The sequence below is a fragment of the Protobothrops mucrosquamatus genome, unplaced genomic scaffold (genome assembly GCF_001527695.2).
Source record: "Protobothrops mucrosquamatus isolate PMUCROS unplaced genomic scaffold, P.Mucros_1.0 scaffold300, whole genome shotgun sequence".
In the NCBI taxonomy this organism is placed as follows: domain Eukaryota; kingdom Metazoa; phylum Chordata; class Lepidosauria; order Squamata; family Viperidae; genus Protobothrops; species Protobothrops mucrosquamatus.
Genome location: NW_015386643.1, coordinates 291,340 through 318,337, shown reverse-complemented (window position 1 = coordinate 318,337; position 26,998 = coordinate 291,340). Strand labels below are relative to the sequence as shown.

The window sequence follows — 26,998 nt, the reverse complement described above, 5'->3', positions numbered from 1 at the left end:
TTTAAAACCAAAGCATATATACAATCCCCCCCTTAAAACCGAATTAAACCAAATTTAAAGTTGTGTCTTCCAAATTCCTAAAAAACCCAGTATAAAATCCACCCTAGGTCAGGTCCGCTTGCTGAAAGAGCCATGTCTTGAGGGCGCGACGGAAGGTAAGGAGATCCGGAATTATCCGAATCTCGGGGGGTAGTTCGTTACAGGTATTATACACAAGTAGTACTTGATTTATGACCATTAATGGAGCCTGCCCACCACGGTTGTAAGTCATGACTATAATAGTGACTGACTTGATTTTACAACCTTTTTTGTTGCAGTTGTTGAGTGAATTTCATGATCAGTTTTGTGGAAAAATGGAAGTAAATGCCAGTTTTCAGCAAAACTATCATAAAAACATGGATGTGTGACTCCAGGATACTACCAATGGCTGTAAATGCGGGCTGGTTGCTGGTTGCTGAATGACCAAATGCAGTCATGTAACCACTGGGGGGGGAGGGCAGCTGTCAGAACTTTGGAATTGGGTCATAAGTACTCCCAGGGAGGTCCATTGTAACTTCCAACAATCACTAAACAACCAGTCATAAGTCGAGGACTGCTTGTAATGTTCTTATTATAGTAGTGAATTCATTGATAAACCAGTTACTATTTATAAGTATAAAATAAAAGGTAGATTTTCCCCCCTCTTTGTTCAAATCACATAATTTATTAAAGCCATAAAGCCAGAAACAGTAAAATCTCCAATAGTAGAACTGTTATATACATCTCTATCTATAAGAGAAAAAAGGAGATAAATAAGAACATGTACAATAAAATAAAATAAAAATATTATTAGTAAAAGAGAAGAATAATCAATTATTCAAGATTAGTTAATGGTGTGATTTATTGTGTAGATGGAGGCACACAAAATATTTTGGGGGGATATTTTTGAGTCCTTATCAAAAAGAACTAACAGTCAGTACAAATCCCTGCCTGGAAATTTCTTCAAGATCAGATAAATGAAGTCTGTCTAGACCAGGGGTCCCCAATCCCCATTCCATGGACCTGCACCAGGCCACGGCATGCCAGAAACTGGGCCGCGCAAACAAGCAAAGCCCCATCCGCAGGATGCAGGCAGCACACAAAACCAGGCCCCCTCCGGTCCATGGAAAAACCTCTCTTCATGGAACCAGTCCCTGGCGCCCAAAAGATTGGGGGCCGCTAGTCTAGAGGCCTTATACATTATAGGAAGCAGCAATGTAGCATTGGCTTAGAGTTTCTATGAAATCAGTACCATATGGACATAAGCAAAGACACAGAGGAGTAGCCCTAAAACCTTCAAAAAGGACTGCTGGGGGTAGTGCATCCAGCCTGACTAAAATGAAAAACCTTACGAAATTTCAAAATTGTGATAGACTTTGTTTGTATTTGTCATTTGTATTTTTAATTTTGGTCTTTAAGATTGATAATTGTTAATCTTCTTGTTATTAAAATAATAATTTTTTTTAAAAAAAGGTCTCCTCTGCCAAAATAGCTTGCATTGTCCATATTGCAAAAGAGATGTTTAAATTCCCTCTTTACCTGCCCTGCAACTTTGGCAGAAGTGGATGGAGGGTGGTAATCTTGACATAGGAGAACTGTTTGGCCTTGCCCGTCCTCCTTCAGTTACTTAGGTGGAGATTTTGTCAGTGAGTGCAACATTTAGGCCTTAGGGCAGGGGTAGGCAACTTTGGCTCTTTCATGACTCGTGGACTTCAACTCCCAGAATTCCTGAGCCAGCCATGCTGGCTCAGGAATTCTGGCAGTTGAAGTCCACGAGTCATAAAAGAGCCAAGGTTGCCTACCCTTGCCTTAGGGCAAGGCTTAAGAAGAACTAGCCCAAATTACCTCATGGGTAATTTTAAAATAAATTGATGACAACAAAGGATTAGTGCTTTCTGATCTTTTTTTTTTTGACATCTCAAATGCGGCACCCCAACTAAAAGTGATCTGTTTATAACTTTGGCAAGAGATCTCTGTCTCAGCAGCTCACTTGGGGCAGAAGAAGAGTGACAGGAGTGTTAGAAAGCAGGGCTGCTCCTGTTGATAGGAAGACAAAGGTAATTGCTTTGCTGCTGGGGGGGGGGTGTTATTTAACATTGCCAAAATGACTAGTGTGGCCGTGATCAAAGCTTCTTCTAGCATATATAAAAAAGGGTGAGGGCTTTGATAGGTCAGTCACTGCCGTTTTGATGTCATTGCCCCCCCCCCCGTGGACCTCCCTGGTTTCAGCTAATAGATTCTGAGTGTCATGAAAAAGCAGTAAGTGCAGGTAGTCCTTGACTTATGACCACTTGCTTAATGACCATTGGAAGTTATGGCAGATTTGCCCAGGCCTACTTATGATCCAGATTCAAAGGTCTGATGGCCGCCTCCCCGCATGGTCACACGATCGTGTTTTGGGCGCTCGATAGCTGGCCTGCATTAGCAGTAGCAATAACACTTAGACTTATATACCATTTCATAGTACTTTACGGCCCTCTCTAAGCGGTTCACAGAGTCAGCATATTGCCCCCAACAATCTGGGTCCTCATTTTATCAACCTCGGAAGGATGGAAGGCTGAGTCAACCTTATAATTGGCTATTTGCAGTCTCCCTATGTCACATGACTGTGATTTACAATGTTGTTGTTGTTGTTTTTGCTGAAAATTGCCATTTACTTCCTATTTCCAGCAAAAAACGCCCCTTGCAGACAATTGTGGATTTGCGTAACAGCTGTTGCTAAAAAGGTCAAAGTCAGGTGTGGTCACATGGTGACTCACTTAACAACCTGCACTACTTATGACCATAATTTTGGGCTCAATTAGGGACATAAGTCGAGGACTACCTGATTGTTGTCAATATATTTTTACCTCCCAGAGATAGGGTTTTCCTGTAGGATTTTCTGCCTAATGTACAGTACTAAAATAACATGGTGGGCTTAGAATTCTGTACCTTGGTGTGGACCTAATTTCTTTCTTTTTAGGCAACAAAACATGTTAGATCAGGAGACAGAAAGAGAGAAAGGATGTTCTATTCATGCTTATATGTGCCCACCATATAAGCATGGATTTATTTCTGCCTATTGCCAACATGTAGTCCCTAAAGAAATATAAATCTTGAGAGACATAATTTTTATGACCCGCCTCTGTGACAGCCATCCCATCCATCTTCTCAGCCTTAATTACAGTCTTCTCTGGTACTCCTGAGAAAAGGAGGAACTGACTTAAGACAGTTGGAACAAAAGACATTTTTCAGATCCAGATCTGATATCAAATATAGATTGCAATCTTATGCCTGTTATTTACTTGTGAGGGAATGTCCCCTCAGGAAATTTCACGGCACCTGATCTCACCCCAGCCACACCAGAAGCAGTTAGATGGTTAGCTGCCTCAGATATCGAATTATAACAGCTATCCCATTGCAATTCTATGACTCCATATTATGGTGATTTTATTATGGTTTTATCTTAGTTTAATATATTATCTTCTACATTGTATTGTCCACATAACTTACAGATGCACACACATATATTCTGATGCTTTATTTAAACTACATTTGTATATCAGTGATTGCATGACCTTTATAGATGCCATATGCTAAATCAGTGGTTCTCAACCTTTTTAATGCCGCGACCCCAACCGGTCGTAAGTTGAGGACTAAACCGGTCGTAAGTCGAGGACTAAACCGGTCGTAAGTCGAGGACTACCCAACCGGTCGTAAGTCGAGGACTTTCCCTGCCCGGGAGCGCCGCGCATGCGTGGTTCCGCCCCCTGGGCCGGCCGAGGCGTAGCTGGCAAGCGGCAGAGACGGAGCAGGCCGACCACCAGCTGGCCCAGCCCAAGGGAGGTAAGGCACCCGCCGGAAAAGGGGGGAAAAATGGCGGACAAAAAAAATGAACAAAAAAAATGGCGGACATCCTTGCTTGGCGACCCCCGTGAAATGGTCGATCGACCCCAAATGGGGTCCCGACCCACAGGTTGAGAACCACTGTGCTAAATAAATAAACTTGAGCAGGGGAAGCCCAACTGAATTCATTGAGGCTTATGTTTGAACTGAAGTGGACAGGGTTACCCTTTTCAAACTCAAGCAGATGATCGCTAGTTTGTAATCATTTTATAGCCTTGCATTCCCTAGCAGTGACTAATCTTGGCTCAAGCTGATCTGGATACTTGAAATTCATCGAAATTTCCTATTTTGCCCATTTAAATGTGAATGTGAATATGACATTTTGCCTCAGAGTTGAACTGTGCTAGCATCTTGTGTTTTAGCAAGCATTTGCTTATTTATTTATTTTCACATGTATACCCCACTTCAACTAGTTCTGCACTGGATTACTAAAGTTACTCGTAACATGCCTCAACCATAAGCCTATATGAAATTTCATATCACTGTAAAATACTTTCAAATACTAAATGCTATGTTATACCACCAATTAAGTACTTGCTTCGTCAAATACTAAGTCTCATTGCTTATAAGCTATTAAATATGGAAAATTAGAAATGGTTACATGTCGGTTATTAAATCTATTACATAACATAGTTCAGGTACTGTCCTGTACTGGCTCTGCCTTTGACAAATGATTTTGACTGGAGAATATCTGAGGTAAAAATTGGGGTGAGATATTTAGCTTTGATTCAGCCCTCACCTTGACTTAAAGCAGAATTAAGCAACCGAGTATCATGTGGAGGTTAGATGTCCACTCCATCAGCCCTTGCCAGCATGGCCAGTGGCAAGATCTTGGGTGAACTGTGGTTCCAAACAGCTGGAGGAGCCCAGTTTGCCGTCCCTTTGGCCAAAGGATGCTGTGTTGTTGCCTGTCGTGCATAGACCAAGAGAGCTCTCTTTGTTTTCCTTCCACCTTGCAGTGAATGTCGTAGTAGTAGTTGATGGGAACTGTATCCTCCAATATACCCATCGTCAGTCACCTTGTTCCTGCCTTTCTGATGGGCAGCCTCTCTTGCCCCGACGCCCTCCACCAACTTACGGTGCTATACCCCCCAGTCCCATTATTCCCAGAGGCCCAGCTTGTGGCCAAGAAGCTGGACCGGCCCCATCACGCAGGACCCGTGGACTCAGCGTCCGCTGTTGCACCAAAGCCTGCCTGGGCGATGAAGAGGAACATGCCGAGCGGCATCTCCATCGGGCGCCACCCTGCAGCCGCCTTACCCCTGTGCCCTTGCCCTGCAGCCCTTCTGGGCCCTTTTTTGGAGTAGGATCCCTCAATGGAGGCAGGCGAGGGACTCGGGTTGTGAAGATCTGGGACCGGCAGCGATGCCCTTTGCTGGAAGAAGGAGATGTCATCGCCAAGGTGAATGGGGCTGACGTTCGAGATCTGAGCCCTGGAGAAGTGGAGAGTGTGTTGCAGGAGCGTATGCGAACGGGAGATGTGATCCTTCTGGTGGAAAGGAAAGGTGAGCGACATCAGCTCCAAGAATGGGCTGTGTGGCTTTCTCCCCAAGTCACTTGCTTAGCTCTGCCGGGCTGGACTCGCATTTTGCTCCGCTTGCCTTTATGCCTAGGTTGATCCTGACAGCTGGAAGCAATCAGGAGGGAGAGCTCTGATCACTGCTTGGGGTGGTGGGGGGGGGGGAGACAAAGGACCAGAGTTCAAATTCTCTGCCAGAGAAGAAGCACTATATAATTCTCAGACAAGGAATTCACATGTATATGTAATTTACTAATACAAACAGTTTGCAAAATGGCTGTAGCATAGTGCCATTATTACTAATAACAATGTCCTCATATCTCACTTTAGTCACAATTGGAATCTGATCTTAACCACGCCTGCGTCAAAATCTTGCTTTAGCCACAGTTTTTATAAGAGCAATAACACTACAGACTTAGTTCAGATACAACAGTGTTTCTTACAAAGAATGATGCATGTAGGGTAGACACATTCCTTAAAACATCCATTTATATATATATTGGAGAGCTGAAGCCTAATGGAAGTTTCTAGGGTGTATAGTTCTGGTTATTGAAGAATGCAATACAAGAATTATCTCTTGTAATTCACATTGCATTCTTACATCGGGAGGCACCCAAAACATTCATGTATCCAAGGCCATCCCAAGACAGTTTGATGCTAAAGCTGAGCTTGAGAGGCTGCCTTCTTCCATCCCATGTGCAGAAACCTGCCGACTCTAACTTCAACATTGGCAATGGTCCACCACCACACCTGAGAACTGTCTAGGAGGTTAAAAGGTGTACACGTGGTCCTTGCATCAAAGGGAAATGAAGAAAGAGCTTAGAAACACCTTCAGTATCTCTGCTTGAAATGCTTGCTTCACTTACCCAATGATGGGGCTAATCTTCCCGGGTTCAAATGCAGTCCCATTGATGTTTGTAGGGGGTGCAACTCTAAATGATTTGGTGTGGGGGTTGGGTGCCTTTGAGTCAGTGTTGACTCAACTACGTGGACTATTCCATGCCATTTTTGCCATTTTTCATAGCAAGGTTTTTCAGAAGTTGTTTGCCCTTGCTTTCTTCTTAGGGCTGAGAGAGAGAAAATGACTGACTCAAGTCACTCAACTGGCTTCATACTTAAGGAAGAACTAGAACTCGTGGTTTCCCAGTTTCTAGTCTAATGCCTAAACCACTACACCAAACTAGCACTCAAATGAACTTAGAATAGCCACTATGCATTTAAGGCTTAGACACCCATTTCAACACATTAATGCTGCTTTCCTTATGCTCACCCCATTATGTAAGCAGTGCCTTACAGCAGAAGAAACCTTGAAACGAGAGTACCACATTGCAAAGAAGCATTTATATTGCTCAACACAGCTGTCATCCACACACAATATTCAACAGATCCGGTTCTGATCAGAAGCTGCCCTATTTTATTGTAAAGGCTTATATGCTGGATGTGCCTTCTAATTGGGGTATAAATGTTGAAAATAGGTAAATGGCTTGCCTGTGACACTCATGCCACTTCATTCCACAAGTGAGTTGTAATAAATAGTACTGTCTTCATGGAGTGAGAAAAAGATACTCTGAGAACCGAGAAAACGGGGCAGTGGCCCAGTTATGGTACTCTTTTGAGGGAAGATTGTAGAAGGCAATGAAAAACTTTTGGGCAAAAATTGTATTTTTTAAAAAAATGAAATTTCAGATTGTGCAATACTGATTTTGATTCTTCTCCATGACCACCTATTTCGCAATCTATCAGCATTTGAATTTTAACTGTCTGTTGGAATATGTGTGCATGGTTTTTGTTTCACCTGTTCAAAGGGGGTTGTCTTCATTGTTTAGCCAGTTTCCCCAACCTGGAAATTTGGGTAGTTGTACAAGCAGTTCTCACTTACCAACTGCCTTGTGCACCAGCCATTCAAAGTTACAACAATGTTGGGGGGGAAATTGCAACCAATCCCTATATGTGTGACTTTCGCAACATCCCTCAATCACTGATCACCATTTGCAACCGGCTTGCAACAAGCAGACTTAATACAGAAGGTAGAAGTAAAAGCGTAAGTCACAGTCAAATGATTCTTCAATTAGGGACTGTATTATTTCACTTAATGAACAAAATGAATTAAAGTCACAAGCCCAGTTATGGTCACATGATTTTCCTCTTAGAGTTACTAAGTTGCCAGTCCCAACTGAGGCTGCTAAATGAGGACTAGCTGTATTGCATCTGATGTTCACCAAATTAGAAAAGGCTGGATTACATAATGATGTTAGTATACAGTTAACTAAATGCTTTTATATATCAGCACTTTAAATATATATATATACAGGTAGTCCTCAATTTACCTCAACTGAGCCCAACATTTCTATTTCTAAGCAAGAGTTTTGCCCCATTTTATGACCTATCATGGCACAGTTTTTAAGTGAATCACTGCAGTTGTTAAGTTAATAACACCCTTTGTAAAGTGAATCTGGCTTCTCCACTGACTTTACTTGTCAGAAGATCACAAAACGTGATTGCAGGACCCCGGGACACTGCAACCGTCATAAATATGAGCTAGTTGACAAGCGTCCAAATCACATGACTACAGGGATGCTGCAATGGTTGTAAGTGTGAAAAACAGTCATAAGTCACTTATTTCAGTGCTGTTTAACTTTGACCGGTCACTAAAACAAATGATTATAAGTTGAGGACTACCTATATTCTTATTTAATACCAAATCGTGGTTTTCCGCATTTCAAAAGCTAACTGTTAGACTCCACTGATATTCATATTTTTCTTCTCTTTTGAAATCACAAGGAGGAAATCAGAAGTTTCTATTTGGAATTAAAAAGTAAGGTCTTCTTCAAGATGAGCTTAACTTCTGCAGAATTTAGGGATATACCCATGTCATTTTTTTTGGGACAGCAGAATCGTTCTGCTGTTTCAGCTGTAGCTCTGCAAACCAGATGTAGGTGCTTCTATCTAAACTTTAGTTCAAGGGATTGTCTGATCCTTAAATGTGGTTAGAGAACCAGATTGATGTAGTGTAGTGTTTAGTCACCAGGCTAAAAACCTGAAAACCATGAATTCTGCTTTGGGCATGAAGCCAGCTGGGTGATTTTGGGCCAGAAGCCAGCTGGATGATTTTGGGCCAGTAACATCTTCTCAATCCTAGGAAGTAGGTAAGGGCAACCACTTCTGAAAATCCTTGCCAAGACAGCTGCAGGGAATAGTGGTTACCAAAACTCTGTTATAGTGAATTACAAGTTAACAGTAATAGTTATTTATTCTGTTTGAAAACTGATTTTTCTATACAGAAAACAGCCCCCTTTAGCTTGCTTCCACAAATAAAAGTTAATAATCATAGTTTGGCCAGACCTGGGAAATGTAATGCTGCACTAATGGACAACTAGGAAAATGTGTAAGCTTCAGGAAAGAATAGATTTAGTTTCATGAACTGAATCAGCCTGTGGTCAATGTTAACTGCTATGTGTAAAATTCATCCAGATTACCGCATCCAATTTTGTGTTGGCTTCTAGATACTGTAAAAATTTACTGTTAACTCTGAGACTAGAGACTAGAAAAGATTGCCCAATCTGGGGGCCAGTAAATATTCACATAACTTAATTTATTCAGTTTAGGCACTGCCAGAGTCAAAATGACTCTGAGCAGCTCACAATGTAACCAAAAAAGTTAAAAATAGAATTCAAAATAAAACCAACAAAACAAATATATTTATATGCAGAAGACAGCAGCATCGCTAAATGGAAATGGATCCCAGACAGCATCCAGATGGAAGACACACATTTCACCTTATGCTCTGTTCAAGAAAGGCAGAATATTAGTGGCATAAAGCAGATTTTTGTCACAATTTGGCTGGTGCAAATTTATATCACCAGTTAATGGGAGGAAAAAAATCTGTTTCTTTCAAACTGAAAGCTAAGTTTAGCAAATACTATTTTGAGGGGTGGTTTTAATTTGCAAAGATCTATCAAACTGATTTATAATCGTACCCTCTCACTTGAGTCAAGTATTGACTCAAAAAGTGAAACTTTTAGTGATTTGCTGTGTTTGTATTCCACTGTTCCTCCAGCACTTCAGAGGACACACATAATACCCCCTCTTCCAGTTTTATCTTCACCTCAGTCACATGGAGTAAGTTAGGCTTGTCCATAGTCACTCAGTGGGCTTCATGACTGAGTGGAAATTTGAACCTGACTTGTCATAGTCTCAATCCAGTGATTTAAGCAGTAGACCATACTGGGTTGAAGAATCAGAACCTGAACTGGGAGACATAAAAAACAGATATAAAGTATACTAAGGTTGAGGTGTGGCCAGACGCTTCAATCGCTGCTGAGAGTATTAGTTATGTCATTTGGTTCTGCAGTTGGCGATCCCCCTAATGGAATTTTCCCTTTGCCCTTCTTGTTCTTACAGGTCACCACTCCCATAGGCATCCTCAGGAAAACTGCTCGGTTAGACGAGAACATTTCTTGCCCAACTCCACTCATAATAAAAGTGGTCCTCAGGATCTTTCTAACCCTTGGGGAGGTGCCCCAGGTGACACTTTGACTGTGACCAGTTTTGTGGGTCCTGAACCTCGAAATGTACTTGTGTGTCCTGCTCGTTGTTCCCAGAGGCTGAGGAGGCCTCGCCCAGCAGGAGGGGCTGGGGAACCCATAAATGTGGATGGTCCGAAAGAACAGCATGGATGTAGCATTGCACTAACAACCGATGGAGTTGTAGCCGAAAGAGCTGGTAAGGAGGATGGAAAATATTGTGAATAGTCTGCACCCGGGTCCTGCCAAAATTCCAAATGTTGTACTCCTGCTCTTTGAATCGGTTCCAAATATTTGCAAAACATACCTTTGTATGTAGCTCATTGCTGTCGCTGATGCAACTGCCTTAGAAATTAAAACAAACGAGCTGGCACTTAAAGACAATACAAAATAGACAATTGCACAATTCTTACATTAGGTAATCCCAAAGGCGCTTTTTTAAGAGGCAACTGGACTTTCTTGTTTTTATCTGAAGACGTTTTGCTTCTCATCCAAGAAGCTTCTTCAGCTCTAACTGGATGGTGGGGGTCCAGTCCACCATCCAGTCAGAGCTGAAGCAAAATGTGTTCAAAGAAAAACAAGAAGGTCCAGTTGCCTCTTGAAAAAGCACCTTTGGGACATCCATGATCTGGATGACTGAGAATCTCCACATACATTAGGTAATGTTACAAAAGAGTCCGAGTTTCTGGGTTATCTGGAATCCCAAAAAAGCACAGATAATACAAAAAGCAAAGAATAGAGGAAGAAAAGGAATTAGGTCAAATGTGGTCATCAGATCTATTTTAAAATTGTGAAGACTTTGTACATTGAATGTATTTCTTACTAATAGGTTGAAGGTATCAGATTATATCTGGCATGCTGAGGCAAAAAATGATTTAACACACACATTTTCCCCAAATAAGCGAGAATCTTTTACTTTAAAATATAGGGGGAGGGGCTGCTAGTTCAGAGGAAAACAGAAGTAAGGAAAAATGCAACCATCTTGATATCAGAAAAGCTGAAATTAGTTAAGCAATAAAGTTGTTGAGGACAAATTAGAGGCTGGAAAGACCATAATCTTCAAAACACAAAGACTCTCTTTGGGTGAGGGAAAATATTCTGGTGATAGATTTCACCTTGTTAAATTCTGTATTTAAGTAAAAGAGGGCTTTTGATTCAGAATTTGGTATGATTATTATATTATTCCCATTGCATAGTTCTGCAGAACCTCCACAGGTTTGCATAAAGCAATCAAAAATGCCATGTCATATTTTTCATTTTCAGAATAATACCTTAAAAAAAAAAAACTAAGGTTGCCAATCTTTGTCACATCCAGCATCTCCAGCTGACATCTTTCAATGTATCTATACTAGTCATTGTTCAGTTTCAAGAAGAATAGTAAGTTGCTACAAAAACACCAGTCATGTGACATTTTAAAAATTGCACATGTATGATTATAGGATTCAAGTTCATGAGGACGTGCAGTAATAAATATATTAATTTTGAAGTATCACATGGATTTTTGAGTTTAAGTTGGGGAAATCTATTTCCTTTCTTCGTGGCATGGTAAAATGTACATTTCTCTAAATCTTATGTGTGCATATATTGAAGGCGGGAAAGAGAATTAAAAGAATCCTAAGAAACAATCCAGCATAGTGGTGAAACAAGGGCGAAGTCAGTGTAATTTTGTAAACAATCTTCTTGGTTTTTTTGATTGAATAATAGAATGGGAAAGCAAGTGCAATTGATTTCTGATATTTGAGAAAACACCTGTCTCTCACATTGTGTTTAAAGAATTACAAGCCTTAATTATGTTTCCATGTGAGAGTAAAATAACCAAGCACTGTCTTTTAAACATACACACCCACACGCACATAGCAACTTGTTCCTCCTGGTTCTGAACAGGTTAAGCGTCAGCCACTCCGTTCCCTCCCCTGAAAGTCCTTGGTTTATCAGGCAAAGGGAAAAATTCCTGAGAGGGGGTCAGAGAAGAACAGAGAGCAGAACAGGAGTAGCTGGGAGAGACGACCCCCTGCTCTCTGTTTTAACTTCCTCCCTGATTGTTTCGGCACTCTCTCTCTACCTGAAAATGTTTGAGCAAGTTCAGACCGTCCTACGCCACATCCAGGACTTTAAACGTAAATATCCACTGCCTACCATTTTGTTTGTAGTTGATTTGGGGAGAGGGAGAGAAAGAAAGGGATAATAGATAAGTAAATTGAGGAGGGCTATTTTCTCTTTCCCCAGAAGGGAGTCCCGCTGACTTAAGACTAAAACTGAAGGAGGAGGGAGAGGTTCAAGCGGACTCTTACAAGTTTCCCAGTAGCTGCATATTGTTCAGAAATCCTTGTGGGGTTGTTTACTATCAATGATCAGAAAGGCAAATCATTTTATTAGCATAGAAATCATTCAGCTTGTTTTGAAAGTTCGGATGCACTGAAGATGTTAGGAAGGTGAAGATCTTTTGTAAGATCAGACGGTATTGAGCTGTAAATGAGTAGCAGAAAAGAACATTCATTGGAATGTGGGGCATATTGCTGGACAATTGGCCAAATATCGGCAATAGGTATACTTTTACCCCACTGCAAAGCCCCAAATAAGTGCCCAAAAGAAGAAAACCTGGAACTGATTTTTTTACTTTTAAAAAATTGAACTTAGTTCTGAATTTGAAAATAAGTAAGAATGCAAGTGCACCTGATTGCCTCTCCCTCTCACGCATGCCTCACATTCTCTTTTAAGTGTTTCATTTCGGATTTTTTTTTTTTACCTTTGCTTTTGGCTGGTAGATTCTGAGATTCAGGTGAATCAACAAATCAGTTTCTGCAGCTTGCTGTCTTTTCACCCTGGTGCATGTTGTAGGGGGCAAAGTATAAAGTTGTTTGAGGGTCCCACCTGAGGAACGACAGTGTTTCTGCAAGAGGGCTAGGCATTTGTTTTCCAGGTAAGGCTAGACAGATTTTCAGGTGGAGACCTCTTAAGGTTATTGATCAAAAGATAGTAAGGAATTCTGCAAGAAAAATGATGCAAATGAGAAAAGGTGGAGCTTTTGCAAAAAGGAGGACATGACAATATAAATCTTTTGTTTAAAAAAAACATAAATGAGAAGAAAAAAAAGCCTCATCTGGAGCAATCCTTAAATCTCTTGGGAAACTGGTGGGCTGCAAATTTTTCTTCTTATCTTTTGATCATGAAGCCAACCTTATTTTATAAATTGTAGGTTCAATTCAACCATAATTCCTTTTTTTGCAGTAAGGCTTAGGAACGTTCTAGACAAATGGGTTACAGGAAGCACCACCATCACTGTCAGAAGAATAATTTGGAGGTCCAACTTGAAACGGGGTTGCGCAAGAATAAATAAAAATGAGATCCAGACATCTATGAGGAAATACTTATTCCTAAAAGCAACTGCAGAGAAATGGGGTACAGTGGCAGACTTTTATAAGAGGAGCTAGTCCAGGATGTGGAAGTGTCTATGTGCTGATTTTAGGGTTAGAGCTGAGGGGCGTGTGTGTTTGTGTATGTTTGTGAACATGCCGTTCCACTGGGAGACTTAATTAATTCTATTAGTGTTTCTAGACCTTATCCTTTGATTAGCTCTGGGTAAATTATTTGGGAGTTTGAGGAAGTTTGGGTAAGGGATTTTCCCTCTGCTATTTTTACTTGATTAATTTAGTTTCAGCTTGACTGTCAATTATCTAGGGGAGACTCTGATTCTCAGACTGTTGTGGATTCTGTTAATGTTTTAAGGGAAGATGGGAACAGTATAAGAATAAAATATATTTGGATATAAAACTTCTTACACAGCTCTGGAGGATCTCATGTTCCGAGGCTACTGTGAGCTAAGGAGAGTGCGTGAAAATATATAAATTAAGGGGATCTTGTCAGCAAATTTAAGCAGCAATATGTGGATGTGGAATTCTCCCATCTAATGCCCTAGTGAAGTTAAATATTCAGGTTCAGGCAGGTAAATTTTGACACGTATGCAGGTACCTAATTCCCTCATTATATGGTACAAGGAATTACATTTTAGGTATACTTATTCCCCTTTCAATAGCTGTTGTTTTCAATATATCTGGAAGGAAGGTTTTGGTGTTTGTTTTTTTTTAAAAAAAAACCACAGGCCATAGTGGCATTATTTAGTCTTTTTATTGACCACGGAAAGCAGAATGTCAAGATAGCAGTGAGATGTTGTCAGGGCAGAGAATACTTGTGAAATTATATCTGAGCGTAGGAACAGGGCAACATGGGATTAGGCCAGGATCCCAAATAGATGGATTGAGGAGCATCTTGGTCTGTGCAGGCTGATTTAAAGCAAAAGCAAAAACACAAAGCATAACCTGCAAATGTACAGATAATGTACATCTGCTGACATGACTCCTACTTATTCCTTGTTCCCACCCCTGAATCCGCAATTAATTAGAAGGGGACTGAAAGCAATTTTGCAGCCTCATAAAGGTGCTTTTTACTCCAGATTGCAGTTTACAATTAGTAGAAGAGGTGTAGGAGATGTGATGCTCACATTGCCTAGAGCTGGGGTGTAGGCTAAATATCAGAACCCAGCATAGTACTGCTCAGGGAGAAGCCAAACAAAATTAACTTGTTTACATAAACCAGACCAAATTACTTAGATAACAGGCAAAACAGTTGTTAAGTGAGTTTTGCCCCATTTTATAACCTTTCTTGCCACTGTTAATTGAATCACTGAAGTTGTTAAATTAGTATCCCAGTTATTAAGTGAATGTGGTTTCCCCGTTGACTTTGCTTGTCAATCAAGGGGATCACATGACCTCAGGACACTGTAACTATCATAAAGACATGCCAGTTGCCAAGCATCTGAGTTTTGATCATGTGACCATGGGGATACTGCAACAGTTGTATGAAAAACAGTTGTAAGTCACTTTTTTCAGTCAGGAAATGAATGTTTGTAAGCCACCACGGGTTACCTGTATTTAGATTCCCCTGGCTAGATCTGAGCTGCTTGTTTCAGAATCTGATAACATTCCTGCATCTCAAGAAATTTCTGCAGGGAATTTCCTTCCATGCTTTCAATCTAGCAAACTCAGGTCATACAGTTTCATGAAGAAAGTTCTCACCAGATCCTCACTTTGCAAATATGTTTATTCTTTTCAAGCGATGGGATAGAACTCTGCATTGTCATGTGATATAGGAACACACACAGCAGCAGCAGTACATCTATACAAATGAATAAAAGTATCATTGAATTGACTACAGTAGTATTCCAGATCTGAAATGGTCGACTGTTTTAAAAAATTTAGCAAGGTTTTCCTTCATCTTCCCTAATTTCTGTTTTTTTTAATGTATTAATTGCTTTAAAAGAAATTCCTTATCTCTAAGTGGCCAGAGGAATTAGCATGATTGTACAGTCAGTGCTCAGTGTATCTTTGATTAGAAATTAATCCTAGAAAATATTAAGTTGTCTATAAGTACATTAAACAGTTTTAACATTGTAAGACTTTAAATGTCTGGGATAAGGGCCCAAATCTTCAGTATTTGTTGTTTAAAAATACAAAAGAAAAAAAACACGACTAAAAGCGTTGTAGATAAATGTTAACATCTAGTTCCCTCTTGATCATCCTCCAATTAATGTGTGACATTTATTGACATTTGGAAACAAAACATCTGGGTGGTTGCTGTTCTGATCCAGAGTTAAGTTGCTTTGCAAACCCAGATCAGACAGATAAACTCAATAAGAATGATTATAAAACAGATATTTAATTCAGAAATACTTGCAGTTATGGTTATTGCTTCTGGATAATACACATCTATTCATTCTTATAGGTAAGAAATTAATACTTCCTCCACACCAACTTCTAATGTGGAATGAGGCCATCTGAGTCCTCCGGTGGTTCCATGCTTAACTCAGACAAAGGCATTCCAAACTGGCACATGGCCAGGATATCCTGTGATGAACTTTAGTGGCTCCTCCCACAGATCTGATAACATGGGATTGCTGACTAGCTAAAACTACATTACCCATAAGCCATCTCTTAAGGAGACAGCACTTAACCCAATAAATGCCAAACATTCTAACATACAGATCTACATGCTCCAGTCAGGGTTACACGATCCAGAACAGTTGCCATCCTCATTTACTGATCCATCTATTCTCTCCTCTCAGCCAGTTCCCTGGGACCCCATCACAAAGAGAGCCCCTCTCATCAGGAAGACACCGGTCTCTTAGCCCGGCTGACCCATGGTGAGGTTGGGAGTGTCTTCCGGCAGGCGGGGAACCGAGTGCGCATGAAAATCCGGAATCGTAAGGAGGCAGGTGAGTGATCACAGGGAGAAATAAGGGACGAATTGGGTGGTGGGGAAAAGGGGACACCAGATGTGGAAGTGGAAGTCGAGGCCCGAGGAAGGAGGAAGAGGAGGTGGAATAATGGTGCAGGTGGAGGTGATGGGCTGCAGTAAAGACAAAAGGAAACATGGGGTAGTAAATAGTCCTTTCCCCAAACTGATTCTGTCCGTTTGCTTCTAGGAGTTTCCAGTGATTTAAACTCTGCTGATATTGAAGTGGGGGAATGTCCATGGAGTCCCAACTCTCACCTCACTCAGCCTCAGGTATTGGAGAGCCAGAACCCAGCATGGTGACGAGGGTGTGGCCAAGGAAGTTTGGCATGTTAAATTGGCGAAGGGCAGGAGGAAAATAGGGATTGTAGGAGGAGTCTGCTAGCATCTTCTGTGGATTAAGACAATACATTAAAGGGTGTGAGGTTTCGTAAGCTCTCTTCATTAGCATTTGCAAAAAACATGTTTTCTCCACTATAAGTGCTTCTGAGGCTGACACTTTTATTTGCCCTGCAACTTAGGAGGACAGCATCTGAGCAAGGGAGCTGCAGTTCATGAAAGTTCATGCCCTTTAATAAAATTGGTCAGTCGGAAAAGGTGCTACCAGACTCTTCTGAGGAAAATAGAGGTGAGACTTAGAGGTACCTGGAAGGGTGCTTCTGCAGACTGCCTCTCCTGGGACTTGCCTCATTTCCTGCATCATGCTGGTCCTGCCCACACTGGCCTTTCCACCTCAGGATTAGCTCTCTTCGTGCCACAGGCACACCTCTTCCTCCATGGCCAATAACTGCCACCATCTGAGAGAAGGGGTAGAACAAGATGCCCATCTGCCAGCCAGTCAGGAGATTCAGAAGAGGTGACAGGTCAACCAGGAGGGAGATGAGGAGTTGGATAGTACCTGTAGTTTCCTCAGAGAGGGAACAGTAGAGTAGGTGTGAGGGAAAATAGCAGAGTGGATTGATCAAGGTGTTGGAGCGTGTGTTCCTCTTGTAGTAGGAAGTAATAATTCTATGTTATTCTTAAAAAAGTAGAATAGCAAGTGAACACAAAGAGATGCAGGGCATCAAAAGAGGGGGTGCCAAAAAGTGTAAGAGGAGGTGCCCAAAGTCAAGATGATGACCTCATCTCTTTTTATCCAATCCATACCTGTGTTTTGCATGAAGAGGGGCAGGCCTTGAACTGCATAACCACTATCTTCCTCTGCGGATGACCATGAGGAGAGTTGCTAAATGCTACTCAACTAGCATAGATTTCTTCTAAAGATTCATTAAAACTTAAGAATCTAATGGAAGCACAATAAATGTTTTCTGTTAGTTGGGCTAAAAATCTAACAACCTGTGTTACACGTTTAGCATGTTCCATTGAGTCCAAGACTCTGTGTATACACTTGGATTTTTTAACTCAGTTTGTTTCTAGGAATCCATTACATTTTTAAATGAGAAATCCAAATTTCTGGCTCAGCTTTCCCTAGCTTGATTCCTTTCAAATGTTTTGAATCCACTATTCCTGGAAGTTTGGGTATTCCCAATCCATCTGAAAGCATACACTGGGGAAGGCTAAGATGACTTATAGACAGACAGACATGGAGGCTTGCTAGCTGCTGCTGGTCAGGCAGCAGGAGCTTGGGAATGGTTCTGCAAACTCTGTAATCAGTCAAACACAATTTATTCCCCTGGTTGGCCTTTGTGGTCCCTAGTTAATTGTAAGGAATGCTTGTCCCTTTATTTGCGGTGGACCAGAATTGTCTTTAGAGCTCAACCACTTCCTCATTACATTGGTTGAATATTGTCTTCCTTTTGTGTTGCATGAGGCAGAAAAGCCAATGGGTGTAATTTAATAAAGGGTATTAAAGTTGTTATCCTGTAATTCAGATCAGATCTTATTCATAGTGAAGGAACTCATAGTTATTTGTGTTCAATTGTGATCCAGCTCAGATGCCTTAGTATTGTTCACATATGGCTCCAGCATTAAATGATTATTGGCAGTGCACCTCAACCAATCTAGAATCTTTTAAGGTTGAGGCAGGTATGTTTAAAACAACAAATTGGTAAAATAAAAACATAATGCTGTTGCCACAGATGACATTCTTTTCCATTTTAAAGCATACCAAATTGTATTTTTCACTAGATTCAGTTTTCACAATCCTGCTGGGAATAATCAGATGATGTACAATATCTGTGAGGTGGGTTCTAGCCTAGTGTTTCTCAGCATCTTTAAGATGAATAGACTTCAACTCCCAGAATTCCCCAGAATGCTGGCAATGGTAAAACTCTCCAGATACGTTGCGCGATGTCACGTGACGTCGCGAGTTTGACATGACTGTTCTAGCCTATTTTCAGTACAGCAGTAACTTTAGAAACATTTTTTTTTATTTTGAAAGATGTAACTACCGGCACCTCCATGACTTTTTCTTGAGTACAGACAATGTGTCATTACCTATGTATTGAATGTTTCTTGTGAATGTACAGATTGCAGGATACTTCAGTGGTTTCCATTGCAAGAGATAGTTTGGCCCCTAAAATAGTTTTCTTATTTACATAGTTTTTCTGTGGTTGCTGTTGTTTTAAGAAACGACATTGGCTCAGCCGTCTTCTCTGGATTGTGATCTCTCCCTGCTCCACAGGAGTCTGGCCAATATTCCGTGGAACTGCTACGAGGGCCCAGTGGCTTCGGATTCAGTCTAAGGGGCGGAAGTGAATATAATATGGACATCTACGTCTTAGCTCTTATGGAAGGTGGGCCAGCCCAGCAATGTGGCAAGATTCAGGTATGTGATGTTCTCAGGAAATGAGCACCAATGCAAAGTTGCTGAGGCCAGGCAGATGTGAATTGGTTTTAGAAAACTTGTTGAGACTTGCAGACAAAAATGACTTTCTCGCTCACACATCCCCGAAACTTTAGCTGTTGTACAATCTAGCATTCTAGAACATAGGCTGGATCAAGCAGAGCAGACAGCCTTCCAGTTCTATATTACTTGGCAAGGGAACCTATGTATAGTATCTAGTTCTAATAATGTAAGTTATTATACATGAGTCTTCCCTGGTGCCTACCATTTGTCAAAAGAAAAAAAAAATTCCCAGAATTTTCCATCCAGATGAGCCATTACAGATAATTCTGTCAGTTGAAGTTCACACATCTGGAGGGTGCCAAAATTGGGGAAGGCTACTATAAATTGTATGGCATCATGCAATAAAATTCTCTTTTTCCTCTCCTCCTTCCATTTTCCTTTTCTCCATTCTTTCAAAAGACACTCGTAACATAGCCGGCTATTTTAGCCATATTCATTCAACCCAAACAACCAAGCTCAGATTAACACCAAGGAGTCCACCGATTCAGACCATTTATCTGAGCTTCAGTTCCTTTAGACCCCATTTGTTCTTCCTTAGCATAAGGCTTTTCAACCAGTGGTACGGGTACCACCTGTGGTACATTGGCACCTGGCAGGTGGTACGCGACCATCCTAGAAAAGTGGTAGCGGGTGAGGGGAATGAGCTGAACCGGTGGCAGCACCGCACAAGCCTGAGTGAGAGATGGCTGGAGCTGCAGGGCTGTCAGGGCTCAGCGGAAGCGCCAGGATCAGCACCAGGCTCCAGCTGGAGCTCGTCGCTGATCCTGGCACTTCTGCTGAGCCCAGAAGAAGCGCCGATCAGCTGGAATGTTGCAGCATCTCCAGGGTCTTGTGATTTACATTCAGATGCTTGGCAACTGATTCATATTTATGACGGTCACAGTGTCCCAGGGTCATGTGAAGTGACCAAAACCTGCTGCAACCACCCCGCAGACGGGGGGAATAAAATCCAAACCCCCACCCCCGCTGCCAATCCTCAACAGAAATGCTCACAACAATGAGGAGGAAGAGCGCCACCAGGTGGGCAGGCAGGTATCTTGCTCGGCTGTGGCTTGGGGGCCACTTTTTCAGTGCCATTGTAACTTCGAACAGTCACTAAGTGAACTGTTGTAAGTCGAAGACTACCTGTACTTCATCACTCCCCCCCCTTTTTTTTGGTCAAGTTTTTGACACCTTGCTAGGTGACTGGTGGTGCTCGGATGTTGCCATATCCTAAAAGTGGTGCAATGGGTGAAAAGGTTGAAAAGCCCTGCCTTAGCATGTAAAATGCTGGAATAGTTTAAGGCACCCATATAAGTCTGTGCTTGTACACCAGCATATTTCCCAATTTTCTTCAAACAAAAAGGGATGTCAGAAATAGCAGTTCCCATCTCTGATGCGGACTATGAGCAGAACTTCTTTTTTTGAGGATTACCACTATAACACCCTTTATCACACCAAAGCATGCAAGTCCTTGAAGCTAATTTGGATTTTTAAAAACTTATACCTTTCTTTTAATAGATGGAATATATACTGCTGGGTACCTAGAACTGAATAAATATATAACAAATATATAACTTTCGTTTACTCAATTCACGTTTTGCTCACTTTTCACTATTACTTCTAACACAATATTCACCAACGAAATACAAAAGTTTGGCTCATGTGCCCTTACTAGCAACAGCAGCAGCTTCAAAAGTAACAGCTTAATAGCCCCCCACATAGCTATCAAATGATTGATAGACTTGATCAGATTCTCTTCTTTTACGTACCACTCGACAATCCATGTGTATATTTAATGGTGCAATGTGAAGTTTCACCTTAAGAATGTGATTTGTGAGTTAGTTTCTAATCTTATCTCAGCCATACCCAGTTCCAACCTTACCTTATCACCGCTTAGCAATTTTAAGGAGGTAATTATTCCACAAGTTTCCATCTGAAATACAAGGGTAATATACTTGCCTTCCCAATGTATTCTAGAATAATTTTGCAATAAGCAAAACAGTCTGAGCTCTCTGTAAATACAACTGTGAATATTTAATACACACAAAAATTTCGTATCCAGCGCTGAATCTGACAAAAATATACAGGCTGTCTTTGTTTAGTGATCACAATCGGGACCAGCAACTCTGTTGTGAAGCAGTGAAACTGCAACTGCCCTTACGATCTAAAACTGCTTTACAGACCCGTGAAGGTCATAAATGTGAGCATTGATTGAAAGTTGTTTTTTTTCCCCCATCACTGTTGCAATGACAACTACCTGTTCTACTGTAGCTCTCAACATTTGTGACTAAAAGTTTGAAAATATATGGAGATGCTTTGGGAAAAACTTGGCACACACCCACAACCCGTTTGTGGGGATGGTGGCTTTTTCATGCTAAAACACTGTGACAGGTGAGCGACCAGCTGGTGGAAATCAACGGGGAGTCCACAGCAGGAATGACGCATGCTCAGGCGGTGGAACACATCCGCAGTGGTGGGAGCCGAATACGACTGGTGCTGAAGAGGGGCAATGGATTCATTCCTGACTATGGTACGTCCGTGCCTCTCCTGGCCTCGCCTGCTCTCTTCCCTTCTTTAAATAAGAAATCATCTGCTTTGCGCTAAATATCCTGCTAATGCAGGGGTTGGGGGACTGTGGCCTTTCTATGACTTGTGGACTTCAACTTCCAGAATTCCTGAGTTGAAGTCCACAACTCATAAAGGGGCCATCGTTCCTCACCTTTGTGCTAATGCAACAGATGAACAAGGCGTAGGTTCCAGTCCAGAGAGGTTGACCTACAATGTCCCTTTTTCGACCTTATTCATTATTGAATGGCAGGATATTCTGGTGATTCTTAACTCCAGAAATAAGCAGAGGGAGAAGAGGTTATTAGCCTATCTGACTTAAGAGAGGAGTAATCTAGAGCAACAGGTCATGCAATTAGTGTCTCCCTCCCAAAAGCCTCTTTAGCTGCCTCTTTCCTTTGAAGGACCTTTGCAGGAGCAGATTTTGGGTCTTCAATATTCACCCCTCTCTTCTCTTCTTTTTTTCTTTCCTGCCCCGTTGCCCTTCGTATGTCCAACCCTCCATGCACTAACCCCACCCGCACATGATACTGTCTGATTCCCTCTTCCCACCTAATCTGTGCCAACTTCATCTTAACCTTTCTGGTCTGTGATTGGCTTCATACCACCCCCCTGCCTTCCTGATCTGTGCTGGCCTTGTGATTTTCCTGCCACTTCCTCACCCCCCCACCCCCCCAAAGTCTCTATCTGTCTCCGCCCCACAGGGCAGCTGCTGGCCAGCCTGGCTCTCTGCGTGACCAACTCCCCCCGGGGGGAGCCCTGCTTCTGCCTCGTGGGACGGGTCGAACATAAATGGTGGGTGCCCAGCCCCCCCCCCCGTGGGACCAACCCTACCACTCCGCCACTCCCCATCTCTTCCTTGGTTTCCTAGGGAATCACATCTAAACTCTTTCTGTAGGGGAAGATGATCCTATTGAAGCCAGCCCTCATTCCCCTGATTCCCTTCCCCCATTTAATATCTGCCCTTAGTCTCCCCGATTCCTTTCCTTAGCTTTATCCCAAAGAAACTTACTCCCAACGCTTGTGTATTCTACAATTCTGCATAGCAATAGAAAAGGAGCAATAAGCCACTCGAGAAGACAGATGTGATATTTTTAGGCAGCGGACTTCATTTGGAAGAGCGTGCATTGCAGTCTGATTAAACTTATTTCCCCTCTTTCCAGACAGAGCTTTAAAAACACCAGCTTTTTATGTTAGCAACAAAAGCTGCAATGCTGATTAGCGATGTTAAAAAAAACCAAACATGATTGCTCAGGCTTCTGTGCCGAAGTCAATTTTTAGAATAAATTTACCATCAGTTCTAGTGTTTGCTTGCTTTTAAAGCAACTTTCTAGTCATTAGAATTGGGGCGATCAGATTTACCAGGTTTAGGGCAAATAGTAGATAACATCTTCAAAAATAAAGGATAGGATTTGAAGAAGCTAGGACAACAGGGCCCTGCATTAAAGATTGATCAATAGAAACAATTAAGCTTTTTTTTTTTGTAATGCAGAAGTTTGATATTTTATACTGTGCCCCATAGCTATCATTGCTTGTAATTACGCCCTCATTTTCAATTTTTTCACTGGTTTATTTGGAATTCATTTTCCATGTATTAGTATGTTATGAAATATAATCACATTTCCTCACACACACTAAAATGCGCCATGCCCGTTAAGAACCTCAGTTTCTAGAAATCTCTCTGCAACCCATCTAAAGCAGACATGATCTGACAAGAGATCTGTGTTGGCTCCCCAAGGCAGACATTTGGTAGAACGTTATTTATAGTGCCCTTCTGATGTGCCAAGGACCAGAAGGCAGCTGTGATTCTTTGACATATCCTTCCTGGGCCCTTTGACATATTGCCCACTATCATAGTTGAATGAATCTCTTTAAATTGACCAGGGAAATCATTTCCAAAGATCAAATTCCGATCCTGACAGAATTAACCTATGGGTTTTCTAGAGACAAATATTCTGGAAATCAGAGAGCAAATGGCCTCTTGGAATAACCCAGGAAGCAGTTGTTCCTCCTGAAAGTTCAGAGGAAGGGTATTCCTTAGCAACATCTTGAATAGTCTAGACTTGTAAATAGTAGATATGGTTGCCAACCACTGAACATTTGAGTCTATTTGTTCGGCCAATAAACTATATCAGGGGTAGTCAACCTTGGCTCTTTTATGACTCGTGGACTTCAACTCCCAGAATTCCTGAGCCAGCTGTGCTGGCTCAGGAATTCTGGGAGTTGAAGTCCACGAGTCATAAAAGAGCCAAAGTTGACTACCCCTGAACTATATTCTGCCAGAAAAGTAATCCTGAGGTGCCTAAGAATCTAGCAAAGTCCAGATTTTGCCCTGGCTTCACCCTACCAATAGTTCTCTACCAATAGCTGCTTACCCTGGTTCAACTTTTATTTGGTCTTGACTAGAATGTCACTATAATCTAATTATCAACCAATACTTAAGAGAGTAGAGAGCTTACAGTAGCATTTGGTTCTTTGAGGCCTGTCCTATCCGCTCTTTCTTCAAACCAAATCTCTTTTGTTCTACTCACTGGTCTCCTGTTTTTTTTCCTAGATCGTGCGTTCAGCCAGAGCTCCATCAAGACGCAGCAGGTGCTGGAGGCTGAGGACAAAGCCAGGCACCGGCACAGGAAATCAAACCGGTCCGTGGTCCCCCAGTATGTGGAACAGAACCTCGGCGATGGAGATGACAGAGAGGCAGCGCTCTGCAACATCAGGCAGCAGCTCCCCAAACCCCACCAGTCTGGCCAATTGCACCAGACCTCCAGCAAGGCTCAGGGAGAGGAAGAGGAGGACAGAGAACAGGGCTGGAGGCCTCATAAGCAGGGAACGAATGGGGAGAGTGACAGCCACAAGCTACTTTCTCCCCGGCCTAGCAGGAAATTGCGGTCAGACTTGGTCCCTGGGCCTTGGCTAGTACCCAGTAAGGAGCGACTGTCCAGGGCCCTCTGGGGGGTCTGTATGGGCCAAGGAGAGGAAGAAGTACAAAAGGGCAATCCAGGGAGAGGGAAGGGCATGGAGGTCAAGAGACGGAGTTAAGCCAAGCGACGTTGGGCTCAGTACAATCATGTTAAGAACTACACCGTGCCTGGCAGCGATTAGTGGCACTGGCCATCTCCGTTTGGGTTAGGCCATATTCTCCTTTCCAGGGTTTGTTTTTGTTCAGAGTCTTCTCCTCCACTCACACTATGCAAAGGCGTTTTTTCATTTTGCTCTCCCCATCCCATTTCCTCACAACCGCACTATGCAACGATAGCTTTCAGAAGCCACTTCGTGCAGTTCTCCTGGAATTGGGCAGCGGAATTTTCTATTCTCTGGCCGCCATTCCCTTTTCCCAAGAACTGTGATGGTGTTTCCATGGCTACAATTTGCAACCCTTCGCAGTCTGCAGCTTTCTGATGCAGTGCTTTTGAAACGACATTGGTAGAAACCCTGGGCTCCTGAGGTTCATCAGGTGTTTCTCCAATGAGGAGACCGCTATTAGCAGGCGAGTTACCTGCGGAGCAGTTTATTGCTCATTTTGCTCTGCCCAAGGTGGATTTTGGAATGTCTGCAGAATATTCTGCAGCCTACAGGGATTCCAAGGTCCAGTTCAGTGAATTTGCATGGAGCTGGGCTTAAGAGTTACTCTATCCTACAAACATGCCCTAGATTCACCTGTAACAGCTTTCTGGAGGGAAACTTGAGTAGGTGGGTATCCCAAAGATACTTTTTCACGAGGTAACTGGGCTTTCTTGCTTTTCTTTGAAGTAGGTGGGTATTTTGTACGAATTTTGCTGCTGCGTATTAAGTTTCCACTGATTAATCATTTTCTGATTTCTCAGGAAGTCTGTGGAGCAGCCTTACCTAGCCTGGGATTTTCCAAATGTGTGTCAGAACATGAGAATTCCTAATGGTGGGGAGTTCTGGAAGTACAAACCTTTAAACATCTAGAGGGCACCAGTAAAGGAAGGCTGTTCAGGTGTCCTTCCCTCCCTCTCTTACCTTTCATGACCATGCAGTAGAGGGATTGCTGCTGCTGCCACCACCACCATCCATCCACCCGCCCTCTCTCCATCCGATAGAGCACAATTACTCTTTTTCCTGCGGTGGCCCGCGATCCTCTTTGTCCGTTCTGCTCCCCTGGTCACTCAAGCTGTGAACTACATAGGCTGGGTTAACTTTTTCTCCTCAGCCACCCAGAAGGCAGTTACGTTCTCTACTCTGCTAGAGACAGCCATAGCCAATGAATGAGCATGAAACCGCCTGTGTGCATAAAAGCGAACTTTGTGTGTTGGAGGGGATTCCTATCCGCCTGTGCCCCTCTGGTTCGATTGCCAGCCAGCAGGCAGTTTCAGCATGCCTCAGCCAGTCGCAGGTGCACCATGGGCCCATTAGTCAGCACGGTTTGTTTGGCTTCTGTGTTGTGCGTTTCCATGCTGAAGAAGCATAGAGGTGTAGAGTTTCTCTTGGCAAAGGATTGTGGCAAGAGGAAGTTAGATAAAGCATCTCTAACATCTCCCGAACAGGAAGTGCAGTGTCAGTAAAAGCAAGAAAAAAAAAGTTTGATCTAAATTACTTGATTGACAATCCTTTGCTTCTCATCAGCTCCATTGTTCACCACTCAGTTCCTTCCCTTGAGGTAGAAGACTCATCACAGCATACTGGGGAGGTTGGATGTTGGCCCAAGCTTTAGACATGAAGGCATACAATTTTGCCTTGTGCTCTCTCTCTCTCTCTCGGGACGTGGGAGATATCATGTGCATTGCATGTAGCGTGCAAACATGATCCAATGTGAAATGTGCATGTATCTGCAAGATGCATATAGATGAACATTTGGCTGGGCTTGTGCTTCACAAAGTTCAGGAATCACTCATGGGTACATGCAGATCCATGTTGCTTTGCATGCCAAAGCCATGATGCATCTAAGAACACAATTGAATTGCATTCAGAAGGCACACCATGCAAGGTTTCAGAAGCTAGCTATCGTGCAATACTGCCACCCACATTTCCTGTGCAAAGAAATGCTAGATTACAAATCTGGATGGAACCCACATCCCTCAAGCCCAGTAGGGTCTGATTCTGTGGTGCATTTGCAGAAATTGGCTGTTTTAGTGAATGACGAGTCTGAAATTCACCCACAGAGTCAAGTAACAAACAACATGGGCTTGGTGGCCCATCCTTAGAAGATCTTCTGGAATGAAACATTGAAGCTGGTTCTTCTGCTGGTTGTAGACACACAAGTGACTTGACAGGGTCAAACAGGGTCAGGGTTTCTAACTCTGCAGGTGCCTTTTTGGCTTTTTAACTGGAGATGGAAAGATAGTGAGGAAGCAGCTTTAGTGCAGTGCAGTTATGGAAAGCAAATTATTTTTTAAAAGTAAATCTTAT

At 42.3% G+C, this 26,998-nt stretch overlaps 1 protein-coding gene across 2 annotated transcripts; it reads left to right on the top strand.

The window, feature by feature from the left end:
* The first annotated feature begins 11,881 nt into the window (after positions 1-11,881).
* Positions 11,882-19,280, top strand: MAGIX (MAGI family member, X-linked). 2 transcript variants are annotated; one of them, XM_015814964.1, is made up of 4 exons: positions 11,882-12,062; positions 16,064-16,213; positions 16,424-16,506; positions 18,857-19,280. In XM_015814964.1, the coding sequence occupies exons 1-4, from the start codon at positions 12,014-12,016 to the stop codon at positions 19,022-19,024; spliced, it is 450 nt and encodes a 149-aa protein (XP_015670450.1). In that variant the 5' UTR covers positions 11,882-12,013; the 3' UTR covers positions 19,025-19,280. The 2 variants fall into 2 exon arrangements, with proteins under 2 accessions (XP_015670450.1, XP_015670451.1); XM_015814965.1 differs by lacking the exon at positions 18,857-19,280 and adding an exon at positions 16,755-16,781.
* Positions 19,281-26,998: the final 7,718 nt, after the last annotated feature.

Coding starts and splice junctions, on each gene's coding strand:
- MAGIX (XM_015814964.1), top strand. CDS start 12,014: ATGTTTGAGCAAGTTCAGACCGTCCTACGCCACATCCAGGACTTTAAA. Junction 12,063..16,063: donor CCACATCCAGGACTTTAAAC/GTAAATATCCAC, acceptor CTCTCCTCTCAG/CCAGTTCCCTGGGACCCCAT. Junction 16,507..18,856: donor CTCACCTCACTCAGCCTCAG/GTATTGGAGAGC, acceptor CCTGCTCCACAG/GAGTCTGGCCAATATTCCGT.